This window comes from Colletotrichum siamense (genome assembly GCF_013390195.1).
Source record: "Colletotrichum siamense strain Cg363 chromosome Unknown KSG_Cg363_contig09, whole genome shotgun sequence".
Lineage (NCBI taxonomy): Eukaryota > Fungi > Ascomycota > Sordariomycetes > Glomerellales > Glomerellaceae > Colletotrichum > Colletotrichum siamense.
The window spans coordinates 2549543-2566587 of NW_023501022.1; the positions used below are offsets into that span (position 1 = coordinate 2549543).

Sequence of the window (17045 nt, forward strand, 5' to 3'; positions counted from 1 at the left end):
CTTGAAGGGTTGTCGACATAGATTTCCTAGGTGATGAGGTTCCGGTGTGCCAGTTAGAACAAGATTTCGAGATGCCGGGAGCGAGTCTTGAACTTATATGATTGAGATGGTCTCGAGGCAGTGGGTGTGCACACCAAAGCCAACAACCGGCCCTCCTCCCGAAATAATCAACCCAGCTGTCAATGTCATGGCTGATGGATAGCGGAATTGCAACATGGCCTGCAACACATGCTGGGTAGAGGGAGTGAGGTTGAGGGGGTGGGCGGAAGACATCCCATGTAAACACACACCCCCTCGCACCCCTTCCCTTGGTGCCCACTTGGCCCATCCTTTTCTTGCCCGGGTGGATAGCGTGAGTCCGGCCCTGAGCTTCCTCGGTGACCGAAGCTGATGGATGATTTTCAGTGTCTTGCCGCATCGGTCGAGGCCCATTGGTTCAGGGCAAGCGATCGAGGCCGCCACACGGGCTTTCTTGCGCCAGTTCCTCTGTGCTGGGGTGAGGACGGACAAGCGGACAGACGCAGAAAGGACCAAAATACGCCGCAACGCAGCAATTCGAGCGGAGCAGGGCAAAACACACGGCTTCTGCTCACTCATTCTGCCAATATCTCTCACGCACCATTTCTTTCCCCCTCGCTCTGCCTATTCCACTCACTCTCGAATCCACACACCCAGAACGGCACGGGGGGAGAGCGAGGGAGGGTGGATCGTGGACTTTTGCTTGTACCCAGGTATCGGGGTGTTCTTGACAGCGCGCATCTGGGACTGTGCTTGAAAGTAAGCAGTGACTGGGCATGTCCGTGGGGCTTGTCAAGGCCAACTGGACCAGACATGACGTGATGCCACTTGGGGGGTTGCCCAGGACCACGATTCTATCAGAAGCATACAGGCCGCAGCCATGGCCTGAATACGGTAGGAATGTAGGCGGGCGAAGCAGCAATACGACGAGCTACCTAACAAGAAGAGTTTCGAAGGACCTAAGATGGCAGTTGGGAGGTTATGGAGTTTCGATCTCCGAGATGTTAGCCGGCAGAGGAAGATCGCCTGGGATGAAACGGGTCTGAGAAGACGACAAGTCGATTAAGGTAATGTTTGGTGAAGGCGAGATGCCTGGCCGTCAGTTGCTGGGTCAGGTCATCGGGTGGTCTCGATGCTTCTCGAAAGGACCTTGACCTGGATAGAGGCTGCCAGCATCTCAGGGCAGAGACGGGACCACTTCGAGGCTGCACTAGAGGGCGTGAGGAAAGTGCTGAAGATGGTAAGCAGGATGGAAGATGCGAAACACGGCCACGCAGCGCAGCAAGGCGGCGCACCAGCAAAAACGGTCGGGTGAAACTCCGCAAATACGAGCCTGGCTGCGACAGCAACAGCGATAGACGGTGGTCAGTCCTCGGGGGTCTCGCACAGCGGGCGGACCGGAATCCCCACGGGTCGAGGGGGCAGATCCGGGGCGATGGGCCCTGTTTGATTCTCGGACTGTGGTGGGCGGGCTGCAGGCTGGTGGGCTGGTCGGCGAGGATGCTATGCAGTCCAGGCATGGGCGGCATAGGCGCAGGTGGAAAAGCAGACAGGGTGAATCGGATTTGACAGCCTGCGTTGCGGTGCGGTGCGGTGCGGTGCGGTTGCGGTGTTGGTCGCGCGGGCGGGCGCGTGTGGATTCTGTGTTGTGGGTTGTGGGTTGCGGGGGTGGACGATGGGCGACGCTTTGTCCGACGGACATCCCCAAGGACATTGCCAAAGCGAGATGAACCCAGAGATAGAAACCAAACCGACACGCCCCACGCCCCCTCCTTGGGGTCTTTTAGGGCCAATGGACGATCATGATTTTGGCGCAAAAAGGGGGACGATAGCAGGATTTGAGATGTGGCCGCTGACGGCCGCTGTTGCTATGCGTGTCGACGTTGTTGTAAATGTCGAGATGGCAGCAAATTGACGGATGATGTTGAATTGAGGTCGGAAAAAGACGACAGCCGCGTGAAGGATTGACGTCCAGCCGGACAAATGGGGGGAGGGAAGAGCAGGGGAGGGGAGGGGGGTGGCATGCGAAGTGAGGTGAGTGGCTGGTGTGCGGCTTGCGGCTCATCTCTCTGTGTCTCTGTCTCTCTTGCCGTCTGCTTCTGTCTCTATCTCCATGGACAATGTACCTGTCCTGCTATTGAACTGGGGAAGGTACATTGCTGCTTGCTTACCTTAGCAGACCTCCCTGATCTAATTACTACCAGGCAAGGTAACCACAGCCCATCTCACACCTTCCTTCCTTCCTGAATGTGCTGCACCATTTGCTGCTTCCCGGTGCATCTTCAGCACGAAATAATAATAGTGGGTTATCCGATTAGCAGTGTGGGTCTCTCGGCCTGCGGCAAGCACACACTGGTGCAGCGGTGCAATGGGGGCCGCGATGCGGTGCCTCACCTCACTCTGATACGTGCCGAGAGGGGCAGTTTTGGTGGGGCAGGTACATCGCTCCATGTACTTGCCTCTGTGGGAAGGTGGGTTCCTGCTGCCCTGGGAATCTCGGTAAGGGTGCCTTGCACCTACTTACTTGCCTTGCACTTACCGACCTAAGTAAAGTAGTACTTTGCTTGGTCAGTCAGTCAAGTCAGTTCTTCTCCATCACGTCCCTCTATTCCTCCTTTTTTCAGATGCATCGTGTCGCCGCCGCTGCTGCACTACGCTGTTGCGCTGCTGCAGGGCTTGGACGGGAGCGACGGGAATAATTAGTAAGTCAGGAAGGCTAAGAGCTGGTCAAGCGTACAAAGCGGAAAGTAAAGGGGGAAAGCAACTGCCCACGCGTCGTACGTGCTCTTGCCCTGCGCCAACTAAGGTACCTTAGGTGCACTCAGGTCGGTCAGTCTCTTAGCACTCGCCACTAACACTGGACCGCTCGAGGGTCGATGTGATGTGGTGCGGTGCGGAGCGGTGCGGGCCATGGATGTTCCGGGAAGACCCCTTTCTATTCCTGCCTACCTATGGAGGTACGTCCACGGCCAACTGTCCATGTCCATACGCCCATTCCACCTCACTTACCTTGCCTAGGTAAGGTATTCATCGCAAGGCCCGTCGACTTCTAGCCTCGAAGGAACACAAACACCCGGCACCAGCACTAACACGGCGCGATAGTCTAAGGCAAGGTACTCCGTACACGGGCCAAGCTATCCCTGATAACGCATAGCAGCCACACGGGCTCGCAGGGCTTTCGCTCCCCCCCCTTTCCGCATCTAAGCTCATTAAGGTCAAGTGCTAAGGCAAGGGGTCCCGCCTGGCCTCGTTTCTCCTTGCGCTTATTCCTATTATCTGGAGCCATCTGGAGCCGTTTGGAGTCTTAGCTGAGGGGGCCTACGCAGATCGTATCGTTCCTCCCAACCTACCTCCACCCTATCGTGCCTATCTTAGGTATCCGTACCTATGTTTGGTGTTTGCTCCTTCCGTGCTCCTCTGAGAGCACCCATACCATACCACGCCACTCTCTTCGACGCCATGGCCCTGTCATCTTGTGCCATGGACCGCTTCTTGACCGCGCGACCTTCGACTCGACTCCTCCGCCAGACAGGCAGAGCCCTGTCCACGTCGCCCTCGTCGTCGTTGTCGTTGTCGTTGTCTCCATCCCGTCTACCGTAAGGCACTGTGGGGACAACGAAACGACTTCACCGGAAACACGCGCTCGCAACCACTGGCTTGCTTCCAAAGCAACCTGTGCATACCTTACCTTACCTTACCTGACAAACCAGTCCTCGCCGGAGCACACGTTCGTTGAACCAAGACCACTAGCAAAACGTCCAGCGTCAGCAGAGCCCAACACCGATCCCGCATCGCCTCGCCCCGCACCCGTACCGCACCGCTTACCTCGAAAGGGGGATTCGGTTTCCGTCCGAAAGCCGTACCGTACATGGGTGCTGTACGGGAAACACTTGGATGGCAAAAAAGGCGGTACACTGACAGAACAGACACGGCTTCCGCGTCCTTTCACCTCGACACCTTGCCCTGGTCCTCCATCTTGGGCCCTTCGCTCTGAGATGCATCTCTCGCCAGCACCTTATTTTCGTGCCAGCAGCTTGAAGCACCGACGACGCTTGCTTCTTCTTCCAGAAATGCTTGGAAGCCGCAAGCGGGACCCGACTCGACGGTCCGACGGCAACGGTCACGGGCAATGACATCAAAGCTCATCTCTGCCGCCACTCAGAGCCCTATGCAACGACTTTTCTCAATGGCCATCCATCCGGGCAGGCTTTGCACATGTCTTGCCCATGGCCAAGGCTGCGACCCAAGACCCAAGACCGCACCCAAGAACATGCCGATGCAAGCTGCAGTCTACGGTCTGAGGTGCTGCACGGCACCCAGCAGCCCTGTGATTCGAGATGTGGTCTCAAATTCGCTCTCGCACTCTCAGGAAGGTTTCTGGGCGTTGAGATGGTCAGCAACTTGCAACGGCTCTTACCTGATTACCAAGTAGAGTTTGCACGCCTTTCCTTCCTGCTCTCGTTTGCTATGCAATCCCCAGTTTCCAGCATCAAGCAAAACGCCTGGCCCTGGCTGCTGGGATTACGATATCTTGAACTTCCTTATGGAGAAGTGCCAAGGTCAAGGGAGCGTGGATACCGGTGCCATGCGGTGCCTCACGAGAGGGGATGGGGGTGGTCTTAGTCGGCTCGCACAAATCGTCAGCTTCCCAAACGCGTGCTGTGTGCGGTGTGCGGTACGCATGCCTCGCCTGGCCTGGTCATTCATCTCAATAATTTGGGTCTGTCCCATGGCAATGGACACAGGGCGAGAACAGGACCCCTCCTCGATGCAGTATTTCGGAGCAAGTGGTATCCCGGCTGCGGGAAGCGGTGCGGCTTGTGGATAATTCCCAGGGCCATCTGCTGCTCATGCCAGAGTACGCGTCTACAGAGTCATGAAAAACCGGCATGGGAGACTGAAGGAAATGGGCCTAGTTGGTTGTAACAACCGATTTTCAGGTGAGCATTGCGGACGGACAGTCTGGAATGCAGAGCCAAGTACACGGCGCTACTGCCCCAAGCCTCTTTGGGCTCTTGACTTTTCTTTAGGCCCAACGGCCGTCGGCGCAGGGCGGCGTACAAAGCTATCAGTGGACTGATATCTGAGGCGGCGGTGATGCTCTGCGGAAGCCCGTATTTGAGACGGCCCAGGACGGGCTCTACGCTGCTTCGGCCGCGGCAGACTATCAACGACGATCGCCATGTTGGAGACGCACCAGGTTCTGGCGTCTGAGCGAAAGTCGACGACGTGTACGACTACAGCTCGAAATAGGGATAGGGCGGCGGCCGTTTGGCTCCCAATCACTTTGGGCTTGCATCTCGATTGATGCAGGATTGAATTCATGTTGCCGCTTAGTATACGCATGCGAGCGCTTCCACGAAGAGAGGGTCGTGTATGGTATCCCTCCTGTGCGTGTGGATGACAAACACCACCATGATCCATCACCAACCCCGGCCGCCACAATCCGCCAAAGCATGGGGGAACACAATGTCGAGTTTGACATATTATGTTTCTCGTGAGAAGCCAAACGAGAATGAGGATTTACACCTCTGTACAGCCCCTCTGACAGGATGTGGGAGGATGAGGTCTGCCGTGTGGCATGTCTGTAAGGGCAACAGAGCAACACGGCAACAGAAATCATGGAGGAAAAGGATGATGAGAGAGGTTTCTAGCGCCGTTTCGTCGCAGGCTGAACCAATGGAAAAATCGCGGTAAGCCCGCCTGTCAGTGTGTACGGCGTAAGTACGGTGTCCGGGACACGACACAACCACGACCTCACCAACTCGCCTACTCACTACCCAAGGTAAGGTACCTTGCCTTACCGTATGGGCACTTGCTTGGGCACTCGAATCCTTCGCCTGGTGCTTTTCAGCACCTTTCTTCCAAACCTTAGCGGCCTCTGATGCCCGAGGGCGCTCCGCCAGCTTCCCTTCCCGTTGCCCCCGGCTACCAGGAACCGCCATTTCAGTGGACGGCTTCAGTGGATTACAGCATGATTCAAGCCCCAACGACCGCCTCCCGCGGGTCAAGGCCGGTGTCTTTGAATGAGATGGATGGGGGGGGATGGACTCACCGCGGACCCGCGCCCGGAGACATGGGCAATCCCGCCCCGGACAGCCACTCACCTCACCGTTCCTTTTCCCTCTCAGGATCACACAGGATCAAGATCAGCTTCTTCACCTTATCCATCTCACCCCAAGTCCCCCTCACCACACCTTGCCTACCTTGCTTGCTGCACACCACACACCTGTCTTCGGTTCACCCCCATTTTCACCTCACGATCGCAGCAGATGCTCTCCCTACCTACTTGGCCTTGTTTGACCCTGTGGCAGACTGGGCAACATACCTAGCTTACATAGCCTGCGATGCGATGCTATGCGATGCTTCTTTTCACTAGCCTGAACGCCAACTAACCGCGACTTTCAACGGTCCCCCAAGGCGAAACGAAACGCAACTAACGGCTAGCAGAAGCAAAAAAAGGGCACTGTAGGCCAAGGTCAGTTTAGGCCAGGTCCGGTCCACGGAAATAGATCTGATGGTTTGGCTTGACGGCCGATGAATGCTCTTCGCAAGTTGATGGCATTGTGGCCAGGTGCCGGTGTGCCGTCGCGCCCACCAAGCCCCGTGTCCATCGCAACTTTCATGAACAAGATCCGAATGATGAGAGTCTGCTCTGGCCCGGCCGACCGTATCGTTTGTCGCGTATCGGCCGCCCATCTTAGACAAATGGCCAAGCCGCCCGAATGAGTCGACAGGTGTCCGCCAGGCCAGTCGATCGGAATCGGCGCCCTGTCATCTCATGCTGTTCTTCATCCCTCCAGCCAAACCGGCAGAGCCTTGCAAGCGCCGAACGGCAATGGTGTCAGTCGATCGCATTTCCACAATAGGCTTATTTTTCATCCCCCTTCTCTCGGTACCACCTTCGGATTCAAACCACCTTGTGCCCCAGGGGGGGCTGCAAGCCGGTACGGATATCCTGTCCATGATACAAGCTCCAACGTCATCCTACCCTCCAACAATGAGGTGTGCAACAAGGTGCTGCCCACCAGTCTCAGCCTCGGTCGCCCGCCAATCATTGCTGCCCACCAACAAGCCATCCGGACTTTGTCATCGGGAAGCCGCCCCCAAAGGGTCCAGTTGGAACACAACGCGACTCTGTCTCTGTCTCCAGGTCCGAGTACGGCAGTCAAATCCACCGCAGCTGCTACGAGCACCGAACTTCCGGTCTGGTCTGCTGCTCCTCAACCCCGAAATTGGTCCAGCGTTGCGCTGCCGCTCCCGGTATCCTAGACCTAGCCCTCGTCCGGGGCTTGCGGCGATGAGTCGAACGTCCAGCGTTGGGCTGCAACAATTTGCGACAGCCGCTCCGTCCAATCTGGCCTGCGTCCCAGAAGCGCGCAAAGCTGTGCCCAGGCGGGTGTTCAAGGCGACTTCGGTCGAGAGACGGCCCAGCACTGCCCACTTAGCAAGCGATTCAGCCCATCTCAGGCCCTGCGGCAGCTTTCGGACGTCCGACCAAGCCAGCACATGGCTTGCCTTGCTTCGTCCATCTAGCGCGCCTAACCTCAGCCAGCAATCTCACCAGGGCGGTAAGACTACCTGATTATTCCCTTACCTTCCCCATCCGAAGGCGTCAAGTGGTGATGTCGATAGGCGCATCCCGGCCAAGCCAATGCTGCTCCCTTGGATCGTCCAGACCGAAGCCTGCATATCTTAGAAATCATGACCTAGGCTCCCATCCCCGCGGCTCTGCAGCAACGAAGGAACCGGAACCCTGGCGAAATATTTTGTACGCAACCCGTTCGAACGCCAGGAATGGTGACGCTCTTGTACGACCACGAACGCCCACCTTACCAGCCCAGTGGTTCCTCTCCCTGGTTGATCTTCATCAAGGGGTGAGTATAATCAACCACGAGGTTGTCGCCAAACCCATATCCAGGTCTCACTGCTTATGAGCCGGACAGGGGGAATCCGCCGTTCCGGTCACCGCCAGAATGGCCTCATTGTTCTCTCGTGCTGCTACGTTCCATGTCGTGGCGCCGTGGGCCCCGCCGATACGGCGGACATCCATCTGTCCTACCTAGGTGTTTACACCCGCACCGCCGAGCAATTTCCACAACACCCACCGTGGCCAAGCATTTTCCCCACGGCCTCTCGGAGTCTAGGAGAGACTAGCACCGGGATGCACTTCCGGCCTAGTCGAGACAGTTTTCTCGTACTTTGCTTCGGAGCAACACCGTATCCCGGTAATCAATTCCCCCACGGCTAGCGTCTCTCTCGAAATAGCAGCTTTGCAACTCATTGTCACCCGCGCGCGCGCATCGGATTCGGAAAGACTTGCTCTTCAATTTGGAGTTTGTCAGCCGCGGGAACAAATTCAAAGTTCAAGGGAGCAGGTTTCTGCTTGACCATCCGGCCTGATACAGAGGAGATGAAGCTGCATGTTTAGTTGCTGCACACTTTGGACCATGGATGCAGTCTCTAGCGCATCTCTTGGTACCGGAACCAACTCCCTCCGGCCAAGATTTCAAGAACTTTTTCACGACTCTAAGAGAGGATGTCTCGTATCACCGAGATGCATAATTCCTTCCTTGAAGACTGCTTGTAGCTTTCCACGTCGAACTACTCTCAGCCCTCGGTTCTTGAATTGCTACCCGGGTCATTGACCGTGGCGTTGGGAACCATTTGCTTCTTTCTTCAGCCCAGTCTTGCACAGCATCCGAGGATCAAACCTTGTCCTTCCAGGAGGTAACAAGTGCAATCGAAGGATCAGAGGATCTGCAAGACTCAAAGTCAAGATTTGGAAGAACCCAAAAGAACACACGGCTTTGTCACAAATGACCTTGGCGCTCTACCCGAGATGACACGCAGCATCTGTAGTCCTCGGGGCTTGCTTTCTCACTTCTCAAGCGGTCGCTCCGAGTGGATAGTCGAACGAGAAATTGGCATGGCTGCATGCTCTGCCTGTTCGGCCGAGACGTCGAGTGCTCAATTTGGCCCATGTGGGCGCTGTTGGACAGAGTAGCATCGCCATTTTCGTCAGCCTTAACCACGCCTTGCGGCAAGACTCTGTGAGACTCGATTATCTATCAACGCTTTTCATCTGTTCTATCCTGCTTCTGTCGCATCTCCGGTGTCTCAGCATCTGTGGTGAGCACTCCTTCTCCCTGTTGGCCTGACAAGACCGCAAGTCATAGGCCGGTGCCTGTAATTTTCAGCCTCTTCAACGGGCATCTGCGCGAACCGTCAGCGAGCAATCTGAACTTCGGGCATGTTCATGTTAAACCGCCTGAACATCGGCCTTGGCTTTCTCTTGCTTGGTTGGCTCAAGCCAGGCTGAACATCGGGCGTCAACCTGCTAGCTGCCTTAATCCTGGTGTCTCTCCCCCTTTGTCGTGGGTGAAGACTCCACGCCCGAGGGCGGATCCATGAACGCAACTTCTCTCATTGTTCTTCTTCCGCGATCTGACACGCCCCTCTGTGCGTTCATCTTCTGCAAGATCCAACTCAATCAGAAAAAGCCCTTCCCGCCGTGTCGGCGCCACGGAACGGCTCTGGCCTGAATCATTGACTGGCAGCTCTTGCCTTACCGCGTCGTATGATGGGACGATAAGATCGTCGGACCCAATCCAGAGGATCTCCTAGAACCGTTCGGCTCGGAGGTTGATCTCGGACGCAATGGCTTGGCATCCGCTCATCCTGTCCAAGTCTTGAGTCTTAACTCCCCGGGGTCATGATCTTGAGACTGCGAGGAACCAACTTTGGATCGTCCACCGGAACGTTGCAACCAATTTCAAGACTGATGCCAGAGTTGCGTTACCAATAATCACTGAGAACCTGTTCCAGTTTGCTTACCACTTTCTTAGTCTTTCACCACGGAGGAGTCGAAACTTCATCCAACCAGGACTGTCAGCGTATCTCGTCAACGTCATCTTGCTTTTCCTCGACAGCTGGAAACATTGGTGCCGTGGCTTACGCAAGCCGTCTCTTTTTGCTCTCTGTCCTATGTCCGTCTCACAGGATGCGCGGGATGCGGACGGCTGACTCTTCACCGCGGACGGCTCAACCTTGGGGCCGAATGCCCAATCGTAGGCGCCGGGAGACATCTATGGTCGTTGAGCTTTTTCCCGCAAAAGACCCACACGTCCGTTCCTCGTGAACGTCCCCTCTTCATACTCAACGCTAAGAGGTTGCGTTTGCGCGCGCCGCTCAGCCATTCCCGAGGCGTACATATTCTGACACAAGTGCCCGCGCATGTCTCACGCACTCTTTCTTCCTCCCTGTGGCTTCTGAGTGGCTGGAGAGTTGAAGTTTGCCCTTGCCCGTGTTGGCTATTCTATTGATTGGCTTGTTGGACTCAACTTTACTTGCCTTCCTTCTCCGAGTGACTGATGCGCTGGCTGCCTCCCCGGTCAGACCCCCTGTTGTTTCCCAGATTTGTGGTAAGAGCAAAACTAGAAACGAAACCGAACAACAAAACAAGAGGCAGCAAGAGAAGACCAAAAAGCATCCGAAATTTTGTTTTGTTGGTCTTTCTAGTGACCCAGCTTCTGCTCGTCCAAGAAACAATGTTTACAAAGCAGATCATCTCTAATTCTCTGCCCACACCCCCTTCCAAGCCTCTAGTTTTCCGTCCGTGAACCAGTTCTGTCACATCCGTGAACACGTCCAACATGCGTCTTCCAACAAATTCCTCCTTGTGTCTCCCACCGTATCTCCGGGAAGCCACGGACTTTGTTGCTATCTTTTCTTTTGCCCACAACGGGCTCCTCAACGGGTTCCGCTAGCATCCCGTCTTCCCGTCGTTCGTCCCGCCTTTTGGTGGTAAAATGCACCCGTACCACAGCAGAGGGACCGCGCCGCTTGGACTAAAAGCAAGAAAGTGATGATTACGACGACATTTGGGACGTGAATGTCATGATGGCTAGAGAGAGGTTTCCCGTGCATCGGGGCGGACGTCCATATCCCATCCCGCCGGGTTGGTTGGGCGCGGGCGGGCGAACGGGCGACGAACTTCACGTAAGAACGCAGGAAGATGGGGAAAGGAAAAAGAAACTATACTGGGAGACAGGATCAGAAGCCAAGATTTCTATCAACTCCTCCAAACATGGACTACCACTTGTCAGCCCCTCCGTAGCTGGGAAATCCTATCATCGGGGAGAGAAAGATAGATAGAGAGACTCTAAGCAGGCATCCTGCCGTCGCCGGTCCGCAAAGGCCACATGTCCCCGCCGTTCCCCGGCCGCAGCACTAACAAGATCCTTCCCTCCCTCCTGGTCCAATCCTGGTTGAACGGGGACGCCTGGCCCTTCTTCTTCCGGGCGACGATACCGTCATCTCACCCAGTCGTGCAGACGAAAAAGGCCTCTAGAACACCAATCCGCCATCGCCGCCGCTGCGATCCATACGAAGAGTGTCCTGCTCTCCGTATTACCCGCCCCGCCGCCGCGCGGCATCAGCTGTAATGTGACGACGAAGGCGTCCGCGCAGAAAAAGACGGACAACTCACACGGGTTCCTATTCGTGCCGCTTCAGATCACTAATGAGAGAGGTCGGAAGTAAAAAACGGCCGATATCTTCCTATTCTGTCCTGCGTTCCATGTCTTACAGTCCCTCTTATCGTCGCACTGCTTCCCTCTCCCTCCATATCTCTTTTGCTTCACACAAACCTCAACACGTTCCAAGCGCTGCGTACCCGTCCACCCCCAAAGCGAGTCTATTCCAGCGCCTCCGGGACCTCTCTGTGGTGCTTGCTTACTTTTGTCACGAACCTCGTGTATGTGCGTTTTTCTTCGGTGGGTTATTTTGTGTTTCCGGTTCTGCGTCTTTGCTTGTTTCCCCCCTGCTTCTCGTCTCCTCTGTCAAGAGAGGCAGATGGAGGGAGCTGTGAGCTGTGACTGTCGCAGCGTAGACAGCAGCGCGCGGCTCACGTACCTCGCATTCCCGAACCACATTACACGCAGCGGAAAATGAAAAAAAGCAGGGGAAGACTACGCATGTTCCAGAGGATGCAGGTCGCGGTGTGTCTCGTCGCACTGTCTTTCTTGGGGGCCGGCCCCCCAAAGACCTTTTGCCTGAGGGTATATAACAACCCGTACGGTGGCAAAAGTTTCGTTTCCGTGGTGTTGTTTCTTTCTCGTCCTTGTCAGTTCTACCGTGTCGAAAACTCCAAAACTCGAGCGACCATTTCCTTTTCCCGTCCTAGGGACATTTTTTGGCTCTATTCGCAGACTAGCGTGCTTTTCCCGTCTGCATTCTCTTTCTCTCTGTTGTTTTCGTTTCACGATTGATTGAAACCATCAACCCTACTTCGCCTTACACCGAGATAATGGAGCCTCAACCAGTCAACGACGTCCCCGAGACGAGCCACGATGACACCATCTCCCTCATGATTCTGGAATACCTGTAGTCCGGCCTAATGGGTCCCGCCGGATGTCAATCCTGCCGCCGTCTTCGCTCTACGTCGTCTCCTCCTCCCCCCGACGCGGAAAGCGGCCATCATCACTCCCTCTGATCCCTCAGCCTCATCCTTCCATAATTCAACGAGAGCGCAAGCTCCCAACATCGGATCCCACGGTCTCGGTATCGACACGAACATTCGCTACAATAGCTCCATCATGCAAAGACGCCGCTTCCAAATATCGTGACAAGACAATCCAGCCAGAAGGCGCTTTTTTGGGCTGTTTCAAGCTCCTTGCAAGCCTCAGTCTCCTGACGACGGTGGATCCGGGAAACCATCAAACCCTTCGTTCGTATATACGGCTCCCGATACCCTGACTCTCTCCAGCATCGGATCACGGGGAAACAGCTATAGTCAGACACGCCCTCACCCTTCTCTATCAAACGTCTAGTACAACTGCCCCACAAAAGCGCTAGAATCTTCAATAGTTAATACGAACACATCAAACAAGCCAACGGCCAAATCCTGCGTCACACCTGCGCTCCACGACACCAGAAAGAAAAAGGCTGTCACGAACGAGAACCACAGTCACGAAGAACATGACAAATTCGGAGCATGGACCACACAGGAACAAAACCCCAACCCTCGTGTGCATTTGTGGGCGACACGTTCATCCGAGGCTTCACCCTCTCTGCGCCACCTTCATCCGAGCAGCTCGCTTCCGCCTTCAAGTCCTCGTTTCAGCCCGGCAGAAAACCTGAAAAAAAGACACGAGACAAGACACACATCGGCAGGACGGGGCAGCAGACCGGCCCTCTTGCGTCATCCCACGAAACTCCCATCGCGCAGACGGCCCGGTTTTCGGGCCCCTTCCCGCCGCTGCCGCGGAAGCCGCTCTCCGTGGTTTACGGCTGTCCGGGAGCGACGCGCCTTGCGTCATTCGTCTGGACACTTATGAGACGGTGACGGCGGCGGCAGCTCGCGCGAGAATGACCCAACGCCGGGTCCGCCATCGGCGATGTCTTTGTGCATATGGCAACAGCAAGCGAAGAGTTTTACTCATTCCAACTTCTCGAAACCCCCAAGTCGGAATCGAGTTGGAAAGTCCGCTGCCAACTGGATACACCTCGTTCTCATACCTCTGTCAGGTCTGCAGATCCCGTGCCATTCGGAGACAGCTGAGATGAGATGGGACTGGACAACGTCGCTGAACCTCTTCGAAAAGGCCCTCAATCTCATTCCGTGCTTACTAAAGTTGGGCAAACGTGATGAAGTCTTCGATTATTTTTGCTCTGAGTGGAGTGAAACGCTTCTGTTGGATGGATAATGCCGGTTTTGACGAAATGATGTGAGAGTGTCATGAATGTGTGAGGCTTATTGAAGTTATGGCCTGGTGAGACTTTTGGCATTCCAGTGCCTCTCCTCACCTGTTGGTTCCTTTTTTGTCTGACCCGTGGGATATCGTCAGGTCATGTGATGATGCACGCAAGCCTCATTTCTTGAAAGCGTAAAGTGAAGCCTTTCTGTGAGATGTGAGGCTGTCATCATTGTTATCGAGGGCATAATTTCATTTCCACATGTAAGATTCTCACTTCTCTTCAGTCAAATCTCAATCAAATTTCCATCCAAGATGAGGATTCACGTCTCTGTCTCTTCTACTCAACCTTTTCTGAATCATATCTCATTTCATGCTACTACTACTATGAGACTTCCACAAACTGCGAGAGACATGTGCAAGTCTGCGCATAACAAACGAAGCATGGTGTGTTAAAGCACTTGGGGATTCTAAGAAAACTCCTCCTCATTCTTCTCACATATCATTTTGACTCACATATCCTTCAGCTCCAATCGCCTTCACGTCTCGAAGCTACGAACTATCACAAGCGCAGCCACGAACGAAGCACCAAGTCTCGACAATCGAGGTTCAACCTCAGCTCTCATTACTATCCGTCTACAACTATTTATCTACCTATACTCCACACCATCATCTACAATAAGAAAGAGGTCTGTCAATCTACCAGATGCGCCCCAGGTAACGGAGTGGATTGGTGGGATTACAACATTACTCCGCCACCGACAGGCCCTGTTCTCTCTTCCGGACAAAGGAAAAATACACAAAAAGGGGGTTTGACTTGCATATCCACATGGTTATCATGGGTACTATGTACAAGAACGGTACGGAGACTCATTCGGGATATGAAATAAGAGAAGTGAAGAGATGTGCGTGGGGTTGCTTTTGTTGCAGTATGTCCTTGGGTGCTTGAGGCCTCATTCTCAGATGCTCTTGCGGACAACGCGGGAGCGGAGCTTGGCAGCCGGGGCAGGGGCCGGAGCGGGAGCGGCAGCGGCACCGGGGACGTAGGTGGAACTGTGGGGTTTGGTCAGCCTCAAGTGAGCAAGGGAAAGGGTGGTTTGAGCATAGGCTTACCCGACATAGGTGACCGGGGGAGTCAAGTTCATGCCGGTCTGGTCAAGAACGTTCTCGGTGTTGCCGGCAGCATTGCCCTCGACAGGAATGTTCTGCTTGGCGCAGGCAGCGCGGTGGTCATCAGGAACGGTAAGGTTGCGGAGCATCTCAGGGGCCTCGATGATGGTAGCAGTCAGACCCATCTCAACGTGCCACTCAATGTGGCAGTGGAAGAGGTAGACGCCAGGGTTGGTAGCCTCGAAGCGCAGCACAGCGTACGAGTTGCCCATGACGGAGACGGTGTCACGACGGGGAGGCTTCTGGTTCAGGCGAGCGCGGTCGGCACCGGGCCAGTCACCAGTGCCGGAGGCAGGGCGCTTGAGAACCTGGAAGTGGTGACCGTGAAGGTGGAAAGGGTGGACGGCATCGTCCCTGTTGTTGACGACGATGTCGACGACTTCGCCATAGCTGACAATGAAGGGGTGGACGGCGCCATAGACGGCAGGGTTGGTGTTGTTCTCACCAGTGGAGGCGACGGAGTACAGGGTGGGTACCTTCTGGTCGACGTACGGGCTACCGTTCACGCAGGCGCGGGGAATACCGGCACTGTCGAAGCAGAACTGCCAGTTGAACTGGATGGTCGTAGTGGCGTCAGGAAGGATGGCCTCGTCGCCATAGGGCTCGTAGACGGAGTCGTCCGAGGGCTTCCATTCCGCAACAGAATCGGTGGTGAAAGGCTTGCTCTGGTCCATGACCAACTGGCCGGTGGCGTTGAAGGGCCAGGACTGGTCAAGAGCCTTGTTGGACCAATCACGGTTGATGTCGGCGGAGATGAGGAAAGGGTAGTTGCGGTTGTCACGGTCGATGCACTTGATCAGAATGTCGTAGCGCTGGGCGGGAGTGATGCGGATCTGGTAGGTGGTCTTCTGCTTGATGTAGGCCGAATCAATCATGATCAAGTTCATGTCGTGAGAGTCAAAGTGCAACATGAAGGAGGCGATGGCAGCGTAGTTGATGACACGGAAACGGTAGGTCTTGCCCTTCTCGAACTTGTAGTTGGCCGAGGCGCCGTCATTGATGATGATGCCATTGGGGATTGGCGGCTGGAAATGCGCGTTGGATGGCACAAGCATCTTCTGGACCAGGGGAATGCTCTGATCGTTGTACCTGCATGGTGTTAGATGCGCCACATCTCGAGGATCTGTCCAGATAACTCACCAGTCAGAGACAGTCAGAAGGTAATCCTCGTCGTATTGTCCAGCATAGGGGTCCTGGGGATCGTGGATGATCAAGGGGCCGCGCATGCCGTCAGGGTACTGGCCCATGTTGTGAGAGTGGTACCAGTAGGTTCCGCCAGCGTTGGCCTGTTTGTTCTTAGTTCCTGTGTTCATTGACGAAGCTATATTTCCCACTTACGGTGAAGGAGTAGGTCATGGAAGAGTCGGGAGGCAGCGGGCACTGGGTGACCATACTGGGGCCGTCCATCCAGTTGGTGCTGATCTGATCGATACCGTGGAAGTGAATACCGGTCGTCTGGTTGCCAAGCTTGTTGGTCAGGTGGACGACGATGGTATCACCAACGTTGGCCTCGATCTTGGGGCAAGGCCATTGTCCGTTGATACCAATGACCGGCCTCGTGACGTTCTTTCCACCGTTGGTGTTGACCCAGGTAGCCTCCCAGTTGTAGGTGACCGTTCCAGCCAGGGCAATGTTGGCAAAAGCCAATGCGAGCAGAGATCGAACCATGATGGGCGTTCCTGACTAGACAGACCAGGCCTAGTAGGTTGTATTAAGTGATTAGGGGATACTCTTCCAACGAACGAGTGGAGAAAGGAAGCGCGTATGCAAGGGGAAAGACCAAAGAAAGCGAGAGGCGGATGGGATGAGGAGTGAGGTTCTAAAATCAGGGTCTGAGGAGGGAAGAAGATGATGGTTATAAAAGAATGCCACGCGATGGGCTGGTAAGGCCAGAGCGGGAGGCGAGCAGATGGTTCTACACCAACCTTCCTACTCCGGCCGGCCCCGGCTGGTTGGTAAAGTTGGAGCTCTGACATGGAACCGGGCCTGGGTTTGGCAAGTCGATCGATGCTCGGGCGAGACGGGCACCGGAGGAGTAGGCTGGCGGCTGAGATGACATACGGCGTTGTGCTGACTGCCTCGCACATGGCAGGTACTCCAGTCTTGTCGTGGCCAGGCGTATAAGCCACAGCTTGGTATTAGCTTGCTGCATGGCCGGAT

General features: G+C 55.2%; 1 protein-coding gene across 1 annotated transcript; it reads right to left on the minus strand.

Moving 5' to 3' along the window:
* Positions 1 to 14674: 14674 nt before the first annotated feature.
* Positions 14675 to 16553, minus strand: fetC-2 (Iron transport multicopper oxidase fetC; the record flags this gene model as incomplete). The annotated part of the gene is made up of 4 exons (XM_036645218.1): positions 14675 to 14768; positions 14829 to 15974; positions 16026 to 16171; positions 16224 to 16553. The coding sequence occupies 4 exons, from the start codon at positions 16551 to 16553 to the stop codon at positions 14675 to 14677; spliced, it is 1716 nt and encodes a 571-aa protein (XP_036489116.1).
* Positions 16554 to 17045: the final 492 nt, after the last annotated feature.